The 27,001-nt window shown below is 47.5% G+C and overlaps 1 protein-coding gene across 1 annotated transcript; it reads right to left on the bottom strand.

The window, feature by feature from the left end:
* Window positions 1-4,803: 4,803 nt before the first annotated feature.
* On the bottom strand, window positions 4,804-26,073 carry ILDR1 (immunoglobulin like domain containing receptor 1). The gene is made up of 8 exons (XM_075557168.1): window positions 26,058-26,073; window positions 25,443-25,613; window positions 23,959-24,108; window positions 19,613-19,732; window positions 19,023-19,169; window positions 9,256-9,387; window positions 8,231-9,066; window positions 4,804-4,845 (listed from the first exon to the last, which is right to left on the bottom strand). Exons 1-8 carry the CDS (start codon window positions 26,071-26,073, stop codon window positions 4,804-4,806), a joined length of 1,614 nt encoding a protein of 537 aa, XP_075413283.1.
* Between the last annotated feature and the right edge of the window lie 928 nt (window positions 26,074-27,001).

Genomic DNA, 27,001 nt, shown 5'->3' with positions numbered 1-27,001 from the left:
TATTTCAACATTTCTATCTCTCATGTGCTCTATAACTTCACTATGACCTTTACTTATCATCGCTGTACAATTGTGCCTACCGGACCCATAATAATGTGTTAGGGACTGGCTTCCCCTGACACTTTTTCGGTCTTTATTCAATGTCCAACTTTCACATGCATATAAGGCAATGGAAAATACCATGGCTTGGGTCAAGTGCACCTTGGTCCCAAAAGTAACATCCTTGCTTTTCAACACTTATGCATATTTACCTAATGCAACCTGTCTTTTGATCTCTTGGGCGCTTCCATAAGCTTTGATTGTGGATCCAAGTAAGACAAAATTCTTGACAACTTCAACCTTTGCTTCATTTATCTTGATGTTGCATATTGGTACAGATGTGAGGATTTGGGTCTTCTTTACATTAAGTCTTAATCCATACTGAATGCTGCAATCCTGGATCTTATCACAAAGTGTCCGAAGTCCACCTCATTTTCAGCAAGCAAGGCGGTGGCATAGACATATTTCAGGCTATTAATCATCCTCATTCCAATCCTGATGCCGCCTTCTTCATACAAGTTCGTTTCTCTGATGATTTGCTTAGTAGATTAATAAGTATGGTGGGAGAACACAATCCTTTTTCACACCTTTCCTGATTTAAAACATGCAGTATTCCCAATGCAGGTAGTGAGCCTAATTTTCCAGATGTAATTAATGAGGCTCAGGAAACAAACATGCTAGTATACCATCAAGCACAAACAGATTTTTTAAAAATCATTTTATTGGGGGCTTGTACAACACTTACCACAATCCATACATACATCCATTGTGTCAGGCACATTTGTACATGTGTTGTCATCATCATGCTCAAAACATTTGCTTTCTACTTGAGCCCTTGGTACCAGCTCCTGATTTTTCTCCTTTCTTCCCCATTCCCCCATCCCTCATGAACCCTTGATAGTTTATAAATTATTATTTGTCAAATCTTACATTGTCCGACGTCTTCCTGCATCCACCTTTCTGTTGTCCATTCTCCAGAGAGGAGGTTATATAAAGATCCTTGTAATTGGTTCCCCCTTGCTACCCCACCTTCACTCCACCCTCCCAGTATCGCCACTCTCACCACTGGTCCTGAAGGGATCATCTGTCCTGGATTTCCTGTGTTTCCAGTTCCTATTTGTACCAGTGTATTTCCTTTGGTCTAGCCGGATTTGTAAGGTGGAATTGGGATCATGATAGTTGGGGGGAGGAAGCATTTAGGAACTAGAGGAAAGCTGCATGTTTCATTATTGCTACACTACACCCTGACCAGCTTGTCTCTTCCCAATGACCCTTCTGTAAGGGGATGTCCGGTTGCCAAAAATGGTCTTTGGGTCCCCACTCTGCACTTCCCCCTCATTCACAATGATGTGATTTTTGTTCCTTGATGCCTGATACCTGATCCCTTTGACACCTTGTGATCACATAGGCTGGTGTGCTTCTCTGTGGGCTTTGATGCTTCTAGGCTAGATGGCCACTTGTTTACCTTCAAGCCTTTAAGACTCCAGATGCTTTATCTTTTGATAGTGGGGCACCATCAGCTTTCTCCATGACGTTTGCTTATGCAACCCTTTGTCTTCAGTGATTGTACAGGGAAGGTGGGCACACAATGATATGATTTTTTTTGTTCTTTAATGCCTGATACCTGATTCCTTCCACACCTCATGATCACATAGGCTGGTGCACTTCTGTGTGGGCTTGGTTGCTTCTCAGTTAGATGGCCACTTGTTTATCTTCAAGCCTTTAAGACCTGTCTTAGGGTTCTCTAGAGAGACAAAATCAGATTGCTAGTAATTTTATACATATATTTATAAAGATAGTAGATATATAATACCAGAAATAAACTGTTAAATTATATACAGATAGATATGTAAGAAATGAACAGTTAAATTATAAAGCAGTCCAACGGCTCAGTGCAACTCACTCCCCTGAGAGAGTTGTGAGACACTGGCAGTCCTTTAAGTCTTGAGGGCTGCCAGTTCATCCTCTGTAGAGAGAGCTAGGCTATATAAGCATAAGGCAGCACACAGCAAGGCAGGTCACCAACTGTCAGCCAGGTCACCAACTGTCAATCCCCACTCCAGAGTTGTACATTCCAATCGTGTGGTCTTAAAGGGACCTCAACTTACAGCAACACAGTCCACTGGCTAGGCATCTCACAGGTAGTGTAGCCTGTAAATCGAGGCACAGAACAAGCAAGGCAATGGCACACTGGTCCAATGATCAAAGAGCAAGAGACAAGAAAGGTGAGGCTCACCGAGCCATTTATCTCTCTGCCCTTCAATTAATCCCACTTGAGTTTATCGACTAGGCTGTCACAATAAACTATCTCAAGACCCCAGATGCTATATCTTTTGATAGGTGGGGACCATCAGCCTCCTTCAATACATTTGCTTATGCACCCATTTGTTTTCAGTGATTGTATTGGGAAAGTGAGTATCATGGAATGCAAGTGTAATAGAACAAAGTGTTCTTGCATTGAGGGAGTACTTGAGTGGAGGTCCAATGTCCATCGGCTACCTTAGTACTAAGCCTATAAATATATGCACATAGATTTATTTCATTATCATAAATAAATACATTTATATATGTACATGCCTATATTTAGATCTCTATAAATGCCCTTTACCTCCTAGTTCTTTCCTCTATTTCCTTCGACTTTCCTCTTGTCCCACTATCATGCTCAGTCTTAATTTGGGTTTCAATATTTCCTCTCAGTTACATTACCCTTGCTCAAGTCCTATCAGGCCTCTTGCACCCTCCTCACCTCTGATTTTGGACCACTTGTTATTCCCTTGTCCCTGAGTTTGTTAACACCACTTCCTTCCCCCCCACCTCACCCTCTCTCATGTCCCCCCGGAACTTTCGGTTCCGTTGTTTTCTCCTACACATTATTTAATCAGGTATGCTCCCTTCTCGAGTCTCTCCATTTTGTGGGGTTCAAAACATGCTGCTTTCCCACCATGTGACCCCAGAAATGTCCTCTGTTGCTGTCTGCTCTGTAAGGGGACAGGGTGACATGTGCCCTCTGTGTCCCATTAGCTCCCAGCAGGGATGTCATCCTCTGAGCCTCTTGTGCCAGTGGGGGAGGGGGGGGCCCAGTGGGGGCCCAGTTAGACTCCCCTTCTCTTCCTCCCTCCTGGCCTGTCTCCATGTGGGTGTGGCATGCTGGCCCCTCTCCCCAACCTTCTCTCCACCACACCCACTTCCAGGAGTGGGTCAGTTTGGTTCTGGTTGGGGCCCAAACAGATGTTTTAAACAACCAAGGGGCCCAAGGAAAATGGGAGGGGGTGGTAGAACTTATTAGCATGTTATAGAAAGAATGCATTACCGTTAGGCATGACTGCCCCCTTGGGTTTCTTTGGCTGGTAAGACCTAACATGGATTTGTCTGCTTGGGAAAACTTCACTCTGAAATTCTGATTGTACTAGGAGAAATATGGTTCCAAACAAGCCATGTGGAACTGTCTTTGCCCTGAGTTGTAGTGGGGAAAAGGCTTCATTAATACAATCAAAGGCACCAATGTAGAAAAGCCGGTGTTTATTGGGGGTAAAATCCTCAAGCCAGCACATATTTCTTATTAACTTATATACTGTGTTATTTCCAAGAAGCATTTAATGTGGTTAATGAGTGTATAAGAACACAAACATTGGATAGAAACAAGAGAGAGAGCAAGAGGAGAAGAAGGACCATGATTAATTTGGTACAAAAATGCTTTCCTGTGATGTCAGTATTTGCAATGAATATAGCCCCTGAGAGGGCTGGAGTCTTTTTTCGTGCCATCTCTAATTGAAAAGTCAGGACTACAATGAACTCAGCATGGAGTCAGCACAGTACACACGTATGTTAGTCTGGGTTGACTAGAGAAACAAATTCAGAGACACTCATATGTGTATAAGAAAGAGTTTTATATCAATGAGCAATTGTAAATTGAGAAAACATCCCAGCCCAGTCCAGATCAAGTCCATAAGTTCAATATTAGTCCATATGTCCGATACCAATCTACGATTTCCTCTTCAGACTCACACAACACATGCAATGATGCTGAATACTGGAAGATCGCAGGCCAGTGGGTGGGAAGTCTTGTGGATCCAGTGGCAGTGGAAACATTTCAATGCTGCAGGAGTCTCCACGTGGCTCCTCCAGCTCCAGGCCTCTAGCATAGCTTCATGTGTCTTGCCAGTAGTAATGTCTCGCAGGGAGTGAGTGTGTGTCCTGCCTCCGGTGAGCTGTTTATCTCCATAGCACCTTCAAATGAGCTCATCAAGCTGCAACCTAATTGACAGGCTAAACTCCACCCCTTCACTCTTAATAGTATCAAGTTAACAGATTATGTAACTACCACAACATGTAACCTGAGGGAATCTTTACCATATGCAACTGGAGGAGACAAGTTTCCATGAAATATTTTTCTTAAATACCCCATAGATCTATGGCTCTGAAAACATGTTTGGCTTCTTCTGAAGATCTTGGTGTTCTCTGAAAATGACCATTGTCTTGACCTACATAGCCTAGTTGAAAATTCAGGCTACTAAATTTTTGAAAGATTATATCCCAGTTAAGGTTCACTCATTACAAGTTAGAGACTACATAAATACTCAGAGCATAGGAACCAAAGTTGAAACTATATTAATTTCTCAAAATCTTAAAACTCTTCTACTTGAATGTCAGCATCTAAACCAGAAATGACAGAGACTTTCGGTGGCTCTCTCAAGACAGCAGGATATCTAGGCGATGCTGGTGACACATGGCAGCTGAGGTGGAGTCAAGTGCTGTGCCCAGGGACTAAATGATCATGCTTCTTCCACTATGGGAGCTCTCTATTTCCTTGGGGAAAAACAAATACAAAAACACCCAGTCAGTGAGGTGCACCACGGTCCACACATACAATACACAACAGTGCAAATCTTGGGTGAATGGGTGGTTGCTAGGGAAAAACTGTACTTTAAAAAAATATTCTTGGAACCTTCCTTTGATGTCTGTCTCCTGAAACATTCCTTCCCAATTCTTAACTAAATATCCTTTCATATATGTCTGAAATTACTTTTCGAACATCACTACCTCTTCTCAGTAGTTTTCTTCAGAATTCAGTAGTTTTCTTCAGAAGTTATTCCACTTGATCTCTATGCAAACACTTGTTTTGTGAGGGCAAGGACTATGGTTTATGCTGCCTCATATTTCTCTAACTATGTACTATAGAGACTTATTCTGTTTATCTTATAAATAGCTATAGCTATGGATAGGAATGCGACCTTCCTCTGTTCTGAAATAGGATGATAGGTGCTTGTGCTAAAACATATTGTTCATAATGCATATATATGTATACTCATTTTATTACATATATAAAAAATCTGTGTTTCCAATTTCTTAAAAAAGTGAGTTTCAGAGATTGGACAATCAAAATATTGTGATGAATTCTTTATGAACAAAGGGAAGCAAGGGAACGTGGTCAAAATTTTTTTCCCAGGGCTCATTAAAGGAACATCTAGACATGATCAAGGATTAGACGTTTTATTGAAAGTAAAAATCTTGATAAAAAAATTAAATCAAAGAATTAAGAAGAAGGGAAAAAACAACAATCCCTCACCCCACCCCACCCCCGAACGCTACCTAAAATCTTGAAATTAGTTGGGAAAGAAAGGAATGCAGTCCTTTCTCTTTGTTAGGACAGGTGTAGATAAGTTTAGAACAAGCTAGAAAGGCCTTGGGAAGAGAAATGCCTTGTTAGAAAGAAATGTAGTGAAAGGGGGCCAGGAACACAGGACTGAAGGGAGTCAGTCTGTAACTACTAGAGTAAAACCCTTGAATTTCTGCTTCCTGTCTTTCTGAGATTCTAGCTGTGGAAGAATAAGGAAGGTGATCTTCACTGAAGTGAAAGATCTTTGTTCTGGAATCCAGTGGGTGATTCCCTCAACTGCACTTCCATTTTCTCATGGGTACAGAGGATCGCTCTTACCTAGGCTGGGTCCCCATTAGCTAGCTGCACAGATGTCCCTGATTGTTAGTACCAACTTGTTAAACTCTACCCTTGGGGGCAGTATCACAGGAGCCAAGCTTTTTGGTTTGTTTGCCATTACTCTAGATACGTAATGAAACAGTTTAGAGAAATTGTCTGCAAAAAGTGTTGGTAAAACGGTAACTGCGGAAAGCTTGATTTGAGAAAATTGTGCTGTATCTCTGCAGCTCAAGGGTTACCTAGAAATCAAGTGTCACCATCTTGTGGCTTGGCTGTACGGTTACGTCTAAGTTTACCTGCAAGCCAGGACTTACTTCAGAGGCCAGGAGGGTAGCCGCTGTGGGAAGCAGCCACCCCACTGACAGAGGAGGGAGGAGGGCACTCAAGTGCCATGTTACAAATCAAAGGGTCAAAAGGCTGTGTCCTTCAAACCACCCAATCTGCCAAATCAGTCTTCAGCCTGGGGCCTCAGGAGACTGTCAGGAGGGAAAGTTCCCTGTGATGCGGTGATAACTCTGTGGGCGCAAGGTTTTACCAATGATCTTGGACAAGAATCTTTGCTGTTTAAAATAATGATTTTGTTTTGTTTGTGGTAGAATGATTGTTATGGCTTATTGGTAATGAAGAAAGCTCTGATCTTCCCAGAAAATGAGGGCTAAATAAGTCACTAGAAAACCTCACTGCTCCCCCTGCCTCTGAGTGATCGCAAAGGGTGGTCAGGAAAGAGGGCAGCGTTCAACTCTGCCTTTGCTCCCCACTAGCTATTTTACCTCTTCCAGAGCTTCACAGGGCAGCTGTGAAGACGAAATGAAACAATGGCTAGAAAAGGCTTTCCCTAGAGGCTAGTATAATTGGTGTGTGTTTGGGGGGAGGTGGGGTGGAAAAGGGGGGGCTGTAAAGGGTGTGTGTGTAAAGGGCCTCTTCCTGCCTTCTTCTTACCCTTCTTTGAGGCTTACAAGGAGACTCATCATTTAACTTACAAAACCAACCAACAAACTCACGACTAGCTAGTGACCTTCTTGGACGGGACAGGATAGCCCCTGTGAGTTTCCAAGACTGTACATCTGTCTAGGAGTAGAAAGCCTCGACTTCCCACGGCGCCACGGGTGGTTTTCCACTGTTGACAGTGGCGAGCAGCCAGTGTGAAATCTAGTACACCGCCTGCCAGGGATCCAGTCCTCCTCCACCAGCCACTCTCACAGGAAGCTGCTGGGGGTGGGGGTGGGGGGAGGACTCTCCTCAGGGGGCTGATCCTTTGCATACACAACTCACTGGTTTTTAAACAAGCCACAGCAAAACCTGTGCTTCCAAAGGAGAGTGGTCTTTCAGAGCCCATTGAGAGATTAATATTCTTGTTTCTGTAACCCCCAACCCCTACCTCCCGCGGCCCGGCCCTCCCACTCCGGAATCTTCCCTCAGAGTCTGCTGTAGATCCCTTGGACTATTTCAACGAAAGGGGGAGAAAAGGATTTTTATCTTCATGGGGGGAGCTGGCACGTTGGCTCTGAAGACAGTTCACGAATAGTTTTGAGCAGTGGCAACCTCGCGTTGCCAACTGGCAATGCCAGCAGAACACCATCATTGCAAAGTGTTCATTACAGAAGGGTCCACAAGTCCCATCTTTTAGAAAGCCTACCCCTAAAGGGCCAGGTCCCTGCCTCAGGCTGACAGGTAGGAAGGATTTGCACCCACTGGTACTTCAACTAGTCACAGGATCCTTACGCTTTCATCCGGCTTTGAGCTACCTTCTTGTTTTTATAAATCATAAACATCCTTTCTCAGGTTCTCAGAGGGCCCGGGCCTGGCATACACCAGGCCTTCCTTGCACGCTGGTTTGCACAACGTAGAAGTAGCACAGACACCCTCCATCGGGCAGCAGGTTCTAATTTGGGGCACAGACATGGGGTTGCTAAGAAAAGCGCGGCCACTAAGATAGGCGATACAGCCTTAGCCATCTAGGCCTGTGTTCTGCTCCTGGTTCCCAGACCCACAAGCTGCCCCACCATCCTGAGCCTACTTCTGCCTGCCCTGCCCCACAGGGCTCCGAAGAGAAACTGAGGACCAGGCGCTGGGAGCATGCTCCCCTGCACCCTGCGCTGACTACTTTGAACAAGTGGTGCCTGACCAAGTCCCTTGGACAGTTTGTGTGGAACAAAGAGGCGGTCCCCCGTAGTGGGAGCCAGAGAAGGCGGGGTGTCAGCCTGGGAGGATCCGCTCTGCCCCGGCCCGCCCCTCAGCAGGATGCCCCAAGCTCACCGAACGCCTCTCCACGCTCCCCTTTTTCCTGCTATTCTTGCCTGCTATGACATCCAGAGAGCGGTAGCTCGGGGGCTTCTCTTCGGGCCAGTTTGGGGAGTGTGAGTGACGTCGGTGGTAGGCTCCCCGGCTCCTCTGGTGTCTTCGGGGCTGCCTCTCCTCCTCCTCCTCTGAGCTCCAAGAGCTGGGGCCCGAGGGCAGAGGGGGCGAGTAGCTGCGGTGCCTGCGCCCCCGGGGCCTCTGGGCACCTTCCCGAGGGCTGGGCCTGCGGGGCCTTTCTGGACAGTGGCTCCTGGGAGGGGGGCGGCTGGACCGCCAGCGTGCGCCCCTGGATGCAGGGCCGTCACTGAGACTTTGGTCCCCTTCGGACCAAAGTGTGGGTGAGCCATTCAGCTTGGAGCCACGGTGCCGCCCCCTCCTCCGGGGGTCTAGGTCCCTCCCCTCGGGTGCCCAGGGCTTCGGCCAACGGTCCCTGGCCTCTGGGTGGAAATCCGGGTAAGAATGCAGCCTGCTCTCCCGGCTCAGATCCCAGGGTCCCGGGGGGAGGCCGGCGAGCCATGGCTGGCCGGAGGAGTGGCTGGTCCTTGGGGAGGGCGGCAGGTCCCTGAGCAGCGGGGGCAGGCGGATGACCCTGCGCTCCGTGACCTCGGAGCCCAGCGAGGACAGCATGCTGCACGGATGGCCAGGTCTGCCTTGCAGGTCCGGGGGCAGAGGCTGAGCTGGGTTGAGGTTGCGCAGCTCCTTCTCCAAATATTCCAGGACACCGTTGGCAACGGCAGGAGGAGCGGCAGGGTGAGCCAGGGGCAGCGGTGCCAGGCTGGACCGGAGGGACAAATCTGAAATGGGAACAAGGACATGAGCATGCACAACTGCTGACCCCAGACGACCCTCCGGAAGGGCCCATCACGTACCTTGACTCTGCCCGCCCGCTGCCACCAGACACACTAAGAGGCCCTCAGGACTGGTCGCGGAGCTTCCGATCAGCCCTCTGCCCTCCCCACCCCAAAGTGCCTGGCAAGGTTTACCTCGCTGCAGCAGCGGGTTCATTGGGTAGGATGAAACCTGGGAGCTCCGGTCCGCCCCCCAGTACAGGGGTTTGTCCATCATCGGAGGGACTAGGGCCCGAGCCTGCTTCATGTAGCGGTGGCGGGCCAGGGCTGCAAGGGGAAGAAGGAAAACGCAGACCCTGAGCCAGGGCAGGCCCCCACCCCCAGCCCACTTCCATTCTCTCCATGTGGAGGCCTTGCAGAGAGAGAGAGAGAGAGAGAGAGAGAGAGAGAGAGAGAGAGAGAGAGAGAGAGAGAGAGAGAGAGAGAGAGAGAGACAGACACACACGCTTCTCTCCTCTGCCTCCCAGGTGACTTCTCTTGAACCCGTTGCCATGGAATCGGTCCTAACTCAAGTGTCAGGCATTCCTGTGTGGTGTGCCTGCGCGCACGCCATCGGCATTTCAGTGACTTACTGTTATTTTTCGCACATTTTTCTTTCTTTTATCAAGAGTTGGATAGGGACACAATCCGAGGATGATCCAATTCAATAGTTCAATCACATCAGAACACACTTTTCTTGGGAGCGAACTCAAACCTGTGTTAGCGGCCTACCCACACCAAGCACTTGAACAACCCAGAGCAGGAGGCAGAAATCACATTATCAACCTGAAGGGAGTCGTAAATCCACACTCCTTTGAGGAAGGAGCTTGAAATAAATTCCCCAGGTAACCGGCAGCTCCTGAACCTTGAGCAAGTATATTTTTCAAATTGGGCTTCGTAGCCTCCAAGCAGTCACCAGTCTACCCATTTCCAAGAACACCGTGGATGCACACATGGATATTAGCAATGACATCTGCACGCAGGCAGAAACAGAAAGCAGAGATGCCAAGGCCTAGAGACCCTGTGAGTCAGGGGCTGGGGGCTTTTAGGGACCTGCCAGAGATGCTCAGAGACTCCTGCTGGAAAAAGGGAAGGGCGTGGATGTTGAAGGTCACCAGGCAGGATTACTGGTACAAGAAGCAGAACTGAAGAGTGTGTGTCTAGCTTGTGCACCAGCCCCAGGTGGGAGGAAGGTAAGAGAGAATGCACAAAAGTGAATGAAGGAATTCCAGGGAATTCTTTGTGTTTCTCTCTTCACCTTATGAAGTGTCGGGGTTTCCCCTAGACAGCAAGAATCTCTTAAGTGGTGAGGTGAGGTGGCAGGGAAGGGGGAAGGCAAAGATCATGTCCTTTCCAAGCAAACGTTACGGAAAAAGAGCAGGGGAGGTTGGCACCCGAGACCCTACACTGAGCTGGCCTCAAGCCTACCACCCACCCAATCAAAGCGAGCACCAGTGAAAAAAGCCTACCGTGGGTTTTGGTCATGGCCTTCAATTTGGAGGTCACTCTGAGTCTCCCAAGGTCTCTGCCTATCGGTGCATGAAGGCAATGCACTGGTGCATTGAAATGCAGGAAGTGGCTGGTTCAGTTAGTGAGCAAAGGCGGCCCCTAAACTGGCACTCCTGTCGTGCCCCCAATCCCTTAAACTCTTTGCCAGTGAGTCTCTTCCATACTTATCAACCCTATTGGTTAGGGTAGAGATGTCCCACAATTTTCAAGGCTGTATGTGCCCTTATTGAAGTGAGTGCCACAGTGGCACCCCTAGGATTGGTGTTACCCAGTGCAGTCACCCCCGACTCAACCTTGGCCATTTTCTTCCTACTCCTCCAGTACCAAACCCAAACCAAACTCACTGCCATTGAGTGGATGTCGATTCAGAGTGGCCCTTTAAGACAGGGCAGAATGGTCCCTGCGAGTTTCCAAGACTGGAGCTCGTTATGGGAGTAGAAAGCCCTGTCTCTCTCCTGAGGAGTGGCTGGTAGTTTTGAACTGCTAACCTTGCAGTTACAGCCTAGAGCAGTGGTTCTCAGCCTTCCTCATGCTGCAACCCTTTAACACAGTTCCTCATGTGGTGAGCCCCCAACCATAAAATTATTTTCGTTGCTACTTCATCACTGTAAGTTTGCTACTGTTATGAATCGGGTGAACCCTGTAAAAGGGTCGCTTGACCCCCAAGGGGGTTGTGACCCACAGGTTGAGAACCACTGCCTAGAGTGTAACCCCGACTCCACAGGGGCTCTTACTCCTCAAGTACAGTAGGGGGTGAACTTACTCCATGCTCCCCAACGGACACTTCCCCCTCATAAATAACAAAGCCAGTCCATTGTTAGCTTTCTTGTAGGACCAGTAGGAAACTTCCCCCACCCAGAGAGCTGTTCTGGTGCTTCCCCACCTACGCCCTCACGTCCCCCTAGTTCTTCTTCCCCTCTTCTCCTGGTCAGGATGGAGACACTCCTTTCCAGTTGGGGCAGGTCCCATTGGGGTGGGGGTGGGGCACTGATGAAGGAGTGATGCTGAGTGATGAAGGAGTGACACTGAGTGAGGAGTGAAGCCAACTCTAGTAATGCCGCTGCCTTGGCAGCCTTTCTTCCTGTGGCCCCGGTCTCACTGCCCACTGCCAGGGCAGACCCTGTGACAGTGCCAGGGGTGCAGTTCTCCTCTCTCCTATAGGTTTGCTGTGAGTTAGAATGGACTGGTTGGCCGTGGGCTTACATCCTGCCGAGAGAAATCTCTTCAGGTGGGAGGCAGATGAGGGCATTGGGGTTCAGGGGCTGCTTTTCCAGCCCAAGGTCTCCCAGATGGTAACTGGCAGAGCCAGACTATGAATCTACATCTGCCCGACATCGAAGCCTGCATCTTTCCTACTATAAGAAGTCTCCAACGCCTTTATGTACGAAGGGAAGAAAAAAATGCCCCGAGGGGGATCTCACCAGTTTATCTCTCTTCAGCTCAGCTCCCTGTCTTCCCTCTAGTCTTTGCCTTCAAAGCCTAGGATCAACGGACTCCATTGGGACAGCCCCATTTAAATGAAATCCCGCCTTCCTCCAGAAGGTGCCATTTCCCCTTTTGATCATTTCCTTCTCCTAATATTCCAATGGAGGAGCCCTGTTGGGGTAGTGATTACATGTTGGGCTGCGATTCACATGGTTGGCAGTTCAAAACCAACAGCAGCTCCGAGAGAGAAAGACTGAGCTTTCTGCTCCCATAAACAGTTACAGTCTCCTGAACCTACAGGGGTCACTGTGAGTCAGCACTAACTCAATGGCAGTGAATTTGTGTCGTCCAATAGTGGGGGTGGGGGGGAGGAGTTGAGCTCCTCTTTCAGCATACACGTTCAACAGACATGTGCCCCCACACAATTAGGACGCCTTCTCAGGTAATTTCCTGGATGCTCCTTTCAATTCTTCGGTTAGCATTCCTGTCATTTCCTTCCATATTCCAGAGATTTGTCCCCATGTTCCCTTCTTGGCTACTTTCCCCAAACACCTCTTCCTTCCTGGATGTATTAGCGCTGATGGGAAGGAACGGGAAAGTAGTGTTGTCCTCATGTCCCTGAAATGGCCCCAGGAAGAGGTCTGGATTTGGATTGTTTCTGTTTCTCTAATGGGAAATCAGACAGGTTTTTTAAAAAAAAAAGTCAGAAACTCTGAGAAAGGAATCAAGCTTCTAAAACCTAAAAATGGCTGCCATTGAGTCACGTCTGACTCATGACAACCCTGTAGGACAGAGGGAAACTATTCCTGTGGGTTTCTGAGATTGTTATTCTTTATGGGAATAGAAGGCCTCCTCTTTCTCCCACAGAACAGCCGATGGTTTTGAACTGTTGACCTTGCTGTTAACAGCCCAACATGTAACTCACTTTGTCTTGAGGGCTCCCCAAATTTCCCAATAAGTCATCTCTGAGCCTCAGTGGAGTAAAGTCTGCCTAGATAAAAAGTTTAAACCAACCAAACCCACTGGCATTGAGTCAATTCCGACTCATAGGAACCCGCCATAGGGTCTTTGAGACTGTAAATCTTTATGACAGCAGGCTGCCTCATCTTTTATGCAAGGAATGGCTGCTGACTTTGAACCACTAACCTTATGATTAGTGGCCCAATGCCTAATCCATAGTGCCACCAGGGCTCTCTTAATAAGCTTGCTAAAATAGAGATTCCTGCAAATTCTCCACTAGAAGGTCTAATGCTAGATGATGTGATTTATGGTAACATGAAAAATAGAGAAAAGAGTCAAGTTGCCAAGGATTTGTCTTGCTTGGCTCAACAATCAATGCTCACAGAAGCAGCAGGCAAGAGATCAAAAGATGAGTTACATTGGATAAATCTGCTGCACAAGACTTCTTTAGAACAGCTGTTCTCAACCTGTGGGTCACAACCCCTTCGAGGTTGAATGACCTGTTCACAGAGGTTGCCTAAGACCATCAGAAAACACATATTTCCAATGGTCTTAGGAACCGAGACATCGTTCCTCTATCCGTCTCCAGGAGGATCCGCCCACATGCAGATACACCCACAAGGGAGTACCCAGAATGAAGACTGTTACTCATGCTACACCATGCTTCAAGACAAAATTTCACTAATTTGTCATTAGAAATAAATATGTCACAACATATAATTACATATTGTTTTGTGATTAATCACTATTCTTTAATTATGTTCCATTTCTAACAATGAAAATACATCCTACATATCAGATATTTACATTAAGATTCATAACAGCAGCAAAATTAGTTATAAGGTAGCAACGAAAATAATTTTATGGTTGGGGGTCACCACACATGAGAAATTGTATTAAAGGGTCGTGGCATTGGGAAGGTTGAGAACCACTACTTTAGAGTATTGAAAAGTAAGGATGTTACTTTGAGAACTAAGGCGCACCTGAGCTAAGCCAAGGTATTTTCCATTGTCTCACATGTATGTGAAAGTTGGACATTGAATGAGGAAGACTGAAGAATTCATGTGTTTGAATTGCAGTGCTGGGGAAGAATATCGAAAGTGCCATGGATTATTGAAAGGACACACACATCTGTCAGAAGTACGGCCAGGGTGTTCCTTGGAGGCAAGAATGGCAAGACTTTGTCTTACATATTTTGGACCTGTTGTCAGGACAGACCAGTCCCTGGGGAAGGACAGCATGCTTGGCAAAGTGGAGGGCTAGCAAAAGAGGGGAAGGCCCTCGTTGCAACCACAGGCTTAAGCATAGAAACTATTGAGAGGCTGGTGCAGAACCAGGCAGTGCTTTGTTCTGTTGGGCATGGGGTCGCGAGGGTTCAGAACCGACTTGATGGCTCCTACCACCAACAAGGGCAGATGAGATATTCTGAGAAATACGGTCCTGGGGTGAGAAGTCTTTTCTGAAACACCACAGGCTTTGAGTGTCAGATGAAAGTTAACTTGAACCTCAGTTGTGTCACTTAAGTGAATCTTCAGAGTCTGAGACCCAGTCTTCTCAGCAGGGGATAATAATTTCCATGTCAACAAGTTGAAGTTAAACAAGATAAAAGCCATGAAATGCCTACTGTGTGACAGTCAAGAGACAGTGGATCTCCTTGTCATAACAAATCACTTCTTTTTGCCATTAAAATCCCAAAGGGGGAGACAAAAGCACACATGTGGAGACTAAACCATCAAAGGCAGTCACCTGCATTTCTGGGGAAAGCCAGGACTCAGGGTGCACTCTCTAAGACTTCCTCCTTTGTGACCAAAATGGTCCTCAAAACCTATTCTCAGACTCCTCAGAGACCCGCATCTCTCCTCTGCTGTAGTCACCAGCATCTGTGCGCATCGCCACACAGAGCTGGCTCCCTTTGAAGATCGACAACTGCAGTTGCCCACAACTCACTGGGGACTACTTACAATTCCTTTCTACCTGTACAGAGTCCATCGTGTGCTCACCTTTTGACCCATGGTCATTCAGTCCTCTTCCTTTCCCTTCGACTGTCAGTCATCTCTAATCTTCCAGATACACTATTTCAGCAATAGCCACAGGAGCTTTCGAGAACCCCACACTTCTTGGAACTTTTGTCATTTCTCCGCCTCAAAGAGAACCACCAGCAAACACATGCTCCCTCCACTGCTGGCCCTCGGCTGCCAAGGCTGATTGAACATTCCAGCTGTGTATATCAAATAACCCTCCTCATCAAGTCCTCCCTCAATGCAAGAACACGTTTTTTCTATTAACCTGGCATTCCGTGATGCTCACCTTCCTGACATGGTCGCTGAAGACAAAATAGGTGCATAAGCATATGTGGTGAAGAAATATGATGGTGCCCAGCTATCAAAAAATAGAGCATCTGGGGTCTTAAAGGCTAGAAGATAAACAAATTGCCATCTAGTTGAGAAGCAACAAAGCCCACATGGGAGAAACACACCAGCCTGTGTGATCATGAGATGTCGATGGGATCAGGTATGAAAAAAGAACAAAAAATCATATCATTGTGAATGAGGGGGAGTCTGGAGTGAAGACCCAAAGCCCATCTGTAGGCAACTGGACATCCCCTTACAGAAGGGTCGCGGGGAGAAGACAAGCCAGTCAGGATGCAGTACAGCACCATTGAAACATACAACTTTCCTCCAGTTCTTCAATGTTTCCTGCCCTCCCCCCAATTATCATGATCCCAGTCCTACCTTAAAAATCTGGCTAGACCAGAGCATGTACATGGGTATAGATAAGAGCTCGAAACACAGGGAATCCAGGACAGATAAACCCATGAGGACCAATATTGACAGTAGCCATATAGGATGGTAAGGGGAAGTTGGGGGGAGAAAAGGGGAACTGATCACAATGATCTACATATAACCCCCCTCTCAGGGGGATGGACAATAGAAAAGTAGGTGAAGGGAGCCATCGGACAGTATAAAACATGAAAAAATAATAACAATTTATAAACTATCAAGGGTTCATGAGAGAGGGAAGCCTTGGGAGGGAGAGGAAAAAATGAGAAGCTGATACCAAGGGCTCAAGTAGAAAGAAAATGTTTTTAGAATGATGGAGGCAGCAAATGTACAAATGTGCTTGACACAATGGATGGATGGATTGTGATAAGAATTGTACAAGCCCCCAATAAAATGATTTTTTTAAAATCTAAAAATAATAAAATAACCCTCCTCCCACTAAAGCCATCCTGATAGATCTTCTATTGGCTCGCCTCCCCACCTCTACAAGAGAGATTCAAGTTTTCCCTACTTAGACCTCCCTTCCCCATGGATGTTTAGTTGATGACATCATCTTTGTTAAAAAAGAAGAGCCAGACCTGGACGGGGAGCCACCTCCAGCAAGACTGTCATTGTGTAGCAATTACTCTGGGGCTCACGTCCCTCAGCTATGAGGGGCAGGGGTCGGGCTGGGGCTGGGTGGCTGGGTAGGACAGAGATTCTCAATGTGGCCTGCAGTGGGAGTCTTCAGGGCTCTCTGGGAAGGAGGATCTTATGGGAAAATGATGGGGTACCATTTTAAAACTGTGACCTCTAAGTTCCACTGTGACTTGATTACTAGCATTAAGTGAGTTCCCAAGGGTTACTAACATTTGGTGTGATTTCTCCCCCCACCCACCACCCTTGAACCCCAACCATTTCCCAAACCCACTTAAGCCTTTACTCCCTTCGTGGTTAATGTGCGTGGCTTGGCTGCTTACCAAAAGGTTGGAGGTGAGTCCACCCAGAACTGCCTCAGAAGAAAGGCCTGGCAATCTACCTCTCCCTCCCCCCCCCACCCCCCCCCCCCAAGTCAACCCGGACAGCCCTCTGGAGCATGGTCCATTCTGACCCATAGGGGGTTGCCACCATATTTGGCTTGACAGCTACTTATGTTATGTAGGTACAACCTTTTATGAACTCTCCCTGGGAAGCGGGGACAGCTTGGAAAGGTGGGCTGTGATCTGAGAATTTCACAAACCACAGAATGTCATCCTTAAAGCTCCCTTCTGGGTCTAAATTTTTGATTTGCCAGAATTGAGACAGGCTCACGCGTATGAGGTCCCTCAGCTTCATCCCTTCTACCTGAGTCGCCCTCCACGTTGGAATGACTTTCTCTGTGTGTGCAGAGGCCAGCCTGCCTTTTCCTCTCCTTCCCACAGCCAGCACTTTCACTGTGGGTCTGATGTCCCTCCAGCTGACTCTACCCCTCTCCAGGGAGCACGCAACGCTTCACTTGTTCACTTTTTATTGTCCTTGGCTACTGGTCGAAGGAGGTACCTCAGGTTCTCTGATTTAAACAACACACCCCGCCCCATAAAACAGCTTTCCTGAACCACTCCTGCCCCTCCCCTCCTGTCCTCAGACTTCTCAGGAGCGTCTGCCCCAGTGACTCACTTTGAAAATGACGCCAGCTTTCTTTGTGGCTTCTATTGCTTTGCTTCACTGGTTCTTCTACATGAACTCTGGACATTAGGAGAACCCACTCTCTCTAGAACCTTCCTCAGCTTAGGAGATGTCTTGATCACCCAGTCTTTGGGTGATGTCTTTGTCCTGGGCCCTGCCTAATTTGAAGGCCTCGCTGACCTAGGAATTCAGCAATGGCATCTTGGGAGGAGTTTTGTTTTGCATATTACTACTCAAATTCAAGCGGTGGTGACTCCTCCCCGACCCTGTCTCTGAGGTCCCTCAAAAGTAAGGGATTCCAAGGCCCAATACTGAGTTCTCTGTTCTCTTCCAAAATTTCAAGGAGTTCAATGGTATCTCAGCCAATCCCACTGAGCTCTACAAGGTCTACACACATGGGGTCCTGACAGAGCCCATGGTGGGAAACAGTTACTCACAAGCCAGATGAAATTGGGCTTAAATACTGTGCTGTTGCTGCTACTTACTAGCTGTGTAATTCTCCGGCCTTCACTCTCATGCTATGTTAAATAGGGGTGACCTGCCTTTTAGGGTTGTTATAAGGGTTCAATGAGGAAATATGTAAAGGGCCCACGCATAGAGTCGACTCCCAATGAGAATTGGTTCCTTTTTCCTGTAAGGCATCAACTTCAGAACACAGGCCTGAAACCAAACTCAGACCAATGACCTTCTTGACATTGTACACTTGGTAGGTTTTGTTCCTATCCTAAAATAGATAATTCCTTCTTTTGAAATTTCCTTTCAAATGGGTCAAAATGACATTTCTCAAATTTCCTACAATGTAGTGGTTTGCTTACATTATCAGGAAAAGGAATATTATTGAAAACAAAAACAAAACAACTTCCCCTTTGAGCAACTTCTTCATCTATTTACGAAGAAAAGATTTCTGTATAACAGATTTTTATGTTTTGGCAGTCGATAGCCAAATTCTCTAGAAATGTCAAAATTCTGTTTACGGAGGTCAAATTTCAGCCTAAGAATGAAATCTGTTCCTGTTTCTTTTTCTCACATTCTGGAAGCACGATCCTCACCCTGCCCCCTGCCCCCCCCAACACACACACACACACACACACACACAGCACGCACGCACGTCCCCCACCACCACCACCCGCTGCAGCATTGGCACCACCTGGGAGCTTTGAGTCAGAAACCTCATTGGTGGGGCCCAGGTGGTCCTAATGTGAGCTTAGTTCTGGAACCACTGCTCTGTCACCTCTCTACTCTGAGGAGCAGTCTTCTCTCGGTGTTACACCCAAAGCACCCCTCCAGCCCCCTCAAGGTCAGGACTAGAAGCAAGTCCTGGATGCAGTGCAGACGTACTGGGACCACTAGGGACATGTCATCAGCAGGTAGAAGCATTTGAACGGAAAGTAACGGGAAAGCTAGATGTGCACAGACAGCATCTTCCGTGTGGCCCGATAGCTTCCCCAAGCATCATTTTCATGGCTGAGGCTACACTCCTCCAAGCTTGTGATGGGACAAGAGCCTGGAAGGAGGCAGGATTTCGATCTGGGTGGGGGAAGTTAGTTCGTTTGGGGCTTTGGGCCCTGGCATCACCTGCTCCCATCCCTCTTCTTCCGCTCTCACCTTCCTCGGGGCAACAGCAGCGCGCAGGGCAGCAGGGGCAGCGGATGTGGCAGCAGCAATACTGAGGGCAGCACTGGCACCAGCACACGCCCAGCAGCAGCAGCAGGAGGAGCGCTCCCAGAATGATGAAGATCACCGTCAGCCAGTCTGTGGGGGAGAAGCCACGTAGGGGCTGAACTACGTGTCCACACCCAGGGGGAGGCTTCCAGCAATAACTGTCTTTCCCAAAGTGGGTGATACTACCCCTGAGGAGGTGCTGGAATGATCCAGGGGTGCAATACAATCAGAGACCTAGACTTTATCTTCGATTATGAGCTATAGTACCCAAAACGTTTTTTAATCACCAGTGGACTGCTGAGCGATTTTTTTTTTTTCCTGGAAAAGGGATAGTAGGCCAAATCAGTTTGGGACCCTATGTTCTAGAAGCTCAGTCAATACTACTCCCGAACTACAGGTTACGATTGAGCCGTGTGCAATAGTTTGGTTTTGATAAAAGAGGTTCTGAGGTTGGCAATCCAATAACCAGCACCTGGATTTGCTGTAGGAGAAAGTGTCATGGTGGCCAGAGAAAAAACACCAGCAGCACTTACGTAGGACGATGAGTTTCACCTCCTTATCTGGGTCACCTGAGGTGTCCCCTGGTGCCTCAATGGTGCAATAGTATACGCCATGGTCCCACCACATCACTTCGTTAACCACGAGATCTGCTCCTGCACAGAAGAGAGGGAGAATGTGCCCACGGTCAGAGCAGAGGACGCTGGTTTCTGACTCAGCTGCCAGCACCGCCCTTCCCCATTCTAAAAGGTCCCTCGCTAGTTCAGAGAATGGTCTTGAGTGTGAGTCTTTCCTCTGAGACTCTCTCCTTTCTGCACACAGCATCATGATGGGAGAATTGATCATGGTTTTGGATTGATTGCCTCATATAATTCTCTGATCCTGTCTCATGGACATGGACACGTCACTCTCCTTAGATCTATGGGATATAAGCAGCATACGAGGGCTCCCAGGAGTTTTCTAGAAACCAGTCTTTAAAAACTATTGCTCTTTTTTCTTCACTTCTTCATCTACTCTGCTTTGTGGATGGCTGTCATCTTGGATATCAGGAAGAAGATGACATCCGTGGTGACCTGGCAGGAGCCTAGGTCTCTCAGGACTACTGGAACAGAACCACTGCACTAGATCTGGACCCTAAATTTATATATGAAAGAGACATAAAATTCTTTATTGCTTAAGCCATTGATATTTTGAACTTTTATTTACGTGTTGCTAAACTTAATTTAACAGATACAGGAGAAATGGCTAGTAGCCTCATTTACAGACCAGAAACACGTGTTCAATGATTGTATACTTGGGCCTAATAACACAGATAATAGTAGTAGAGTGGGGTAGTTATATAATCTGGTGTCAATTTGAGACGAGAGGATTAAAAATGAAGGGGTGGAGTCTAGTCTGTCAATCAGATCATAGCCAATGAGACCTCTGTGTGGGCATGGGTTCTGAGAATTCTGGGAAATCTGGTTTTTCCTCCTTGGAGGCGGGAGAGACTCTCTACTCACTCCCTTAGAGATGCTCTACTGATAAGATACATTGGGAGACGCTCTACTGACAAGACACATGGCACTATACGGATAGACCCCATGCCCTGGGAATTGGAGAAGCCATGTGGAGACCCTGCCAGCACTGAGATGCTTGCAATGCCGCTGCATCTAAAGACTTTCTACCCACTGGCCTGTGATCATCCTGCATTCGGCGTCATTGCCTGTGTTTCATGAGTCTGAAGAGGACTTTATAGATTGGTACCGGACATATGGGCTAATATCAGACTTATGGCCTTGGATGCTTTCTTAATGTACAATTACCCTTTATATAAAACTCTCTCTTGTATACATGTGAGTGGCTATGAATTTGTTTCTCTAGTCTACCTGGACTAACACAGAGAGATAGGTTAAAAACCATGTCTTCCTACCTCAAGGCTGCTGTCCCTAATCACAAAGAGGTGCTCAATAAATACCTCAAAAAATTCATGGCAAGATTCCATGATCTTTTAATTCAAATTTTCCATAAATGTTTTAAAGAGCCCCTCATCAACTCTTGACCTATGGGTTAAATTTAGCTTTGTCCTCTTCATACTGGGTAGAAAACTCCTCAACACGAACCCCTTACCAGCCTAAAAGGAGAAGACGCCTCTGGACCTTGAAGCGTGAAATGCCAATATTCTGAGTGAATGCTGACCTAGGGCACTTGAGCACCAAGTGCTTGCAACCCTATTAAGATAAGTGAATGACAGCAGATATGTTCAAGTTTAGCATAGTCAACAAAGGCTTCCTAAGACCTGCTGTGAGTTCAGCTTTATGTCAAGCACCGTGGTGGATTTGGAGAGGAACAAGCCCCTTCCTTAACCAGAAATGGCTTAAAAATCTGGCCGGGGTGCAGAGGCCGTTTCCATATCTTCCAGTGATGGCTGCCTCTGCTGTTGCCTAGGAAGGGCAAGGGAACCGTTTTGAAAATTTTAAGACTTGCTCCTGCTCAGTTAGGGGTTACATCTGCAGTTCTTCATTATCTCCTTGTTAAAGAGTGTGGCAGTTACAGAATTTCATGTCAACGTGATAACTAAGTGTAGGGGTGGAATCTAGTCTGTCCATCAGGTCGCAGCCTCCTTGTGGATGTGGCCGTCTCATGAGGATCTTGGGAACTCCCCCCACCCCCTCTGCCTTCCTCTTCCTGTTGAAAAGCCACGTGAGAGACTCTCCTGCTTCACCTTCCTGCTGAGGAGCTACACAGAGCACTGGAGGAGTCATGTGGAGACCTGCTAGTGCTGAGATGCTTCCACCACCACTGGATCCACAAGGCTTTGCACCCACCAGCCCGTGTTCCTCCTGCATTAGACATCATTGCGAGCAGCTACTTGAGTCTGAAGAGGAATACATGCACTAGTACCGGACTTATGGCCTAATGATATTGGACTTTAGGACTTGCTCTGGACTGGGCCGGGATGTTTTCTTAATACACAATTACTCTTCAATAGAAAGCTCTTTCTTATACATATCTGAATGTCCCCGGATTTGTTTCTCTAGTCAACCCCGCCTATCACAAAGAGGAAATGAAACAAAAATGTGAGGTCACGCAACCCTGGAGCAAACTTTGACTTCTGTTTCCTTCTCCTTCTACGTCAGTCCCTACACTAGTTGTTCTACCCACTCTTTCCCAGATCCACTACTTTTGCCAGAAAACAACAACAACAACTTTCCCAGACTTGAAAGAACAGTGAAAGTACTTTGGGGGAACCACCCCCCTCAAATATTAGTGTGCATGGTAAGTCTGCTCTAAATTTTATTGGAGACATCAGGAGCATTTTAGGGATGCTAGGGTAAGGGAGGTGTGTGTTCTTATTTTAAGTGATCCAAGGGCTGATTTGACAGGGCCACCTCAAGTGATGCAAATATGGCAGACAAGGACTTCACAAAGCCTGGAGGTGGAAATGAAAACCCAGGGGACAGACACTGCTTTCCCGTGGGAACCAGCAAAAGGTAAGATGTGGTCCAATGGTCGTTAGGGTTGAAGGTAGTAAATGGTCCAACTGAAAATTAGAAAAGAGACGGGGACTATCGCCAATGATCACTTTATTCTTCAGAAAATAGAAGGGAGACTTGCTTCATTAAAGAGACTAAACTTTGGGGGCAGATTAGAGTTTATCCTGCCGGCTCTGGAGAAAGTGCAATCAACCTGAACCTTTGATGAGGGGTGCATGTGTGCTTGGGGAAATCAGAGGGTGAATGTTAAACCATTAGAATTAAACTTTAGAGTCAGGTTGGAAGCAATGTGGCAAGCTTGTTTCCTTCAAACTGTTCCTACTTTGAAATAGCCATAGAGATGGACTGATTTCCTCATGTTGAAGCGACAGATGCCACAAGTGGCTTGATGGGCATATTCTTTTACCCTCCACCCCCTGATTTGACCAGCAAATACTTGTCCCAGTATATCAAGGAGATTCTGAATTCTCTGCCAATAAGCCATTGCAGAAATCCTGGAATACAAGCGAGCTGCATGGCGCGCCCGGCCCTTCATCTAAAAGTATATGGCGTGACCATAACTAACACATGCTGTACATTTCGTGCTTTGTACATATCCGCTCACTGAATCATCACATCTCATGAGGTCTGCTACTGCAAGTTCCATTTTATAAAAACTGAGGCTTACAGTGACTCGCCCATGTCCACACAGCCAGTAATACAGAAGGAAGACCCAAGTCTGACTCCCGAAGCAGCCGCTAGTCAATCCCTGTGACACCAGGCATTCAGAAGTGATACTCTGTAGTTACAGCTTCCAAACATTTCATATTCATTCCAGAGTGGAGACAGGAACCGTTGTGCCTATCTTAGACATAGGAAACTGAGATCAAAGAAAACTTATCTGCTACTGGTCACTGAGCGGGCGAGTGGGAACACAGGGGTTTTAACCAATTCCAATGTTCTTTCCTTCAGTGATGGTGAGAATGGACTGGAGATGGCCATCTTGACACCCCCTATATCCTTGGACACGGGCAATAGGAGTGACTAGAGGGAACTCAAAGGGTCTGAGGTTTGAGCAGGCCCTGAGAGCAGTCAGAGAAGGAAACTGAGGGGACTGACCCCCAGCTTCACTTTGCTTCTCAGGGAAGCACATTTCAGTTGGAAACCACCCACTCTCCGACTTTCAGCCAAGATTGTAGTACATCCCCTGGTCCATGCACCCCACTTACGGGGGAATGCCTGCAGCTGGCACAGCATGTTTCATGAATCTGGCACTTGGCTCAAACCATGACTGTGATCAAGCAGCCTGTTGTCTTCGGGCAGCAGGAAAAAAGGGAAATCCCCAAGCTGATTCAGCCAGCCAGGCCTGCCTGCCGTCTGCCTCTCCCCACCAACTCCAGTTCCCCTGCTGCCTCCCCGGCACTCACGGTTCTGGATGGTGATCTTGCGCTGCCTGTAATCCACCCCCAGCACAGGCTCATTCTGGCCTCGGCGCTGGGCCACGATGCGGACTTCTCGCTGGTTGTCATTGCAGTCGTTGGATGGGTCTTGGCCCAAGGACAGAGCTGCCTGGTATGCTGGGGAGAGAGGACACACAGCGATGGGGAACGCCCCTGAAGAAAGGCGCACGTCCTGCTGCCTGGAGCAAGGAAACCTCTCAGCTTTGACCCAACCTACAAATAACCTGGAGCTCTTGTCAAATAGCCAGATTCTGATTGGTAGTTTTTAAAAGGGAGTCAAGAGTCTGCATTTGTTCAGCTCCCAGGTGATGCTAGGTGTTGGGAACACCCTTTGAGTGGCAAAACTTCAGACCCCAACCCTGTCCCAAAGGCCAGCATTCTCAAATCCTAGCTGGCTCCTGTTTCTCCTTCTGATTTCCTTTGCTTGTTTTCTGAGTTACCCCAGCCTCAGCTCCCACGGAGTCCAACCATTTGCTCTCACCACACAAGGGAGAAAGCGGTTAGATCTGCCAGCGACAGATGAACCCAGAACTCCCAGGAAGCAATGCCTCCAGGAATGAGGAAGCCTGTGGGGACCAAGCCAGGCCCAGTGGGTGGCTAAGACAATCAGCTTCTTACCCTGGGATCTTGACCCCAGATCCCCACAAGGTAAAACTGCTGCCTCCCCCTTCCTTTCTCGCATCTCATGATGCCCACTCCCTTCTTATGGTGGCATGCTTCCCCCCCTTGACATTTCTAAAAGGTTAATTGTCTTCAGGTGAACTATGGGGATCTGGCATCCTTGCTCCTTTGAAGGAGAACAGAGGGAGGACCTTGGACTCCAGAGGGCAGAGCTGAGGTGAGTCGGGACCTCATGGCTGAGGGGTGGGACTTTGCCACAGGCAAAGGACTCTGTCCACATGTGCTGCTGGTGAGTAATCCAGCCCAGAAAGAACTGAGTTGGAAGAGGATGACCATGTAGCCCCAAAACTGTTTGTAGAGGGAAGCTGGCCCTGGGCTGGCACCAGTGACCAGGCTGACTGCTTACCCCACAGTTAGCAGCCCCGGGCTTGGCTCTTTCTGAGCAGTGCAGGAGTCTATTTTTGTTGCCTTTCTAAGTGATGAGGGAGATGGGTCTGCCTCAGTATCTCAGCATGCTATTGTAGAACCAGGATGGACCAGGGCATTGGACTTGCTTTGCGTCCTCCTGTCTGAGTTGCCTTAACACATTCTAGAACAAGGTGGGATCGACATTGAAAAACAGATACAATGGTATGGTATATGACCGCAAACAAGTAATTTCATCTGCGAGGGGCTTAGTTGACCTGTAAAATGAGGGAACTGCATTAGGAGATCTTTATGGATTCACTTTAAATATTTGCAATCCCGATTAATTCCTAATCCCTGAAGCACTGAGCATTTCACAGAGGAGGAGTCTATGACCCAGTGAGAAGAAGGGGCAGGGGACTCACATGCAGAGTAGTAGTCAAAGATGGGGTCCTTGCAGAAGGACTTGAAGCGCCATGTCACCACCACGTCCTGGAGCTGAGCGGAGGTGGTGTAATCACATTTGAGGACAACCGAGGCAAACAGGGTGACATAGCGCTCTGTGTGCTGGACCGTCACCAGCAAGGACAGGCAGCCTGAAACCAAGAGCCGGGGGACAATGCTGAAAGTCAGATCAGGTCTCTGAGCAGTGACCTACTTGTGGTTCATGGAATAATGACAGCAATGCAAATGAGCAAAACACAATGCCGCCTCGAGCTGGCTGGGCAGCTCACAGGCAGAGCTGGGGTTCTCACTGCCTGGCCTGGCCTGGCAGGGGTGGGGTGGGGATTGTACCAGCTCTCCTGTGTGACACAGAAACAAAAGGGCCATTTTCAAGAGCTTACAATTCACTGACAGTGATAACACGTTGAACAATTAAAAAATATTTTAAAGATGTAAAATAAAGCCATATTGCACAAGAAACCTTTCTAAGTATTTCTTCTTCATTCTTTGCTTAAAATGTGTTCTCTAAGGACACAGTTCAAATCTCACCATCAAGTGTAAGAGGCTCTGTCTCCCACCTTTCTCTCCAGACTCACCTTCCTTCATGCCCATCCCCTTACACTCAGGGTTCACGTGCGTCCTTCCTGTGCTAGTCTCTCTGTCTTCTCTGGGTCTTACGGTCCTTCTCCCATATCTCTGGCCGCCAGTTCTACTCCTGTGATGATCATTTTATAAGTCAACTTTGCTGTTCGGTGAAACACTAGTCTGGATGCTGTTGCTGAATGGTTAACGTTTACAATCAGGTGACTCTATCTAAAGCAGATTACCCTAATCCAATGAATTGAAGGCCTTAAGAACAGCCAAGGCTTTCTGGAGAAGAAATGGCACTTCAAGAATGAAGTGCAGAGTTCCTGCTGGTGTTTCCAGCTTGCCAGCCTACCCTACTTCAGACTCAATACCAACTCTTGTCTAAGTTTCTAGCCACAAATTTCACACTTGCCAAATTTCCATAATCTTGTGAACCAGTTCTTTTAAACTCTGCTTTCCCCGCCCTCTATTTGCACTTAGTTGGTAAAAGTGTTCAATGTCTTTGGTGGTTAATCAAGAGGCTGGAGGTTCAAGTCCTTCCAGAGGTGCCTTGAAAGAAAAGGGCCGGGCGACCACTTCTGGAAACTCAGAGCCACTGTAAACCCTCTGGAGCAAGATCCATTTGGACACCTAAGGGTCACCATGAGCTAGAACTGACTAGATGCCACCTTGTTTGTTGATTCTGCCTGCTGTTTCTCTGGAGGACCCTGACTAATACAACTACCTTTATTGGAACGATTATTTTTCATTAGATCCTCAGCCTAAACTCACCTCCCTCAACATGCCTTCTCTGGTTTTATCAGCCCAGGAGAAGGGCCTCAGCTCTGTATTCCCAAAGCGTCTTGGCACAGGTCCAAGTAGCACTGTTCACTCTTCTCAGCAAAGATCTCTGCACTATGCACTCTGAGAAGGTTGACTGGGTTCGTCTCTTTTACCTCACTGGTCAAACACC

Source organism: Tenrec ecaudatus, chromosome 8 (assembly GCF_050624435.1).
Source record: "Tenrec ecaudatus isolate mTenEca1 chromosome 8, mTenEca1.hap1, whole genome shotgun sequence".
NCBI classification, from domain to species: Eukaryota; Metazoa; Chordata; class Mammalia; order Afrosoricida; family Tenrecidae; genus Tenrec; species Tenrec ecaudatus.
The sequence above is the reverse complement of the archived record's forward strand: the minus strand, read 5'-3'. Positions and strand labels throughout refer to the sequence as shown.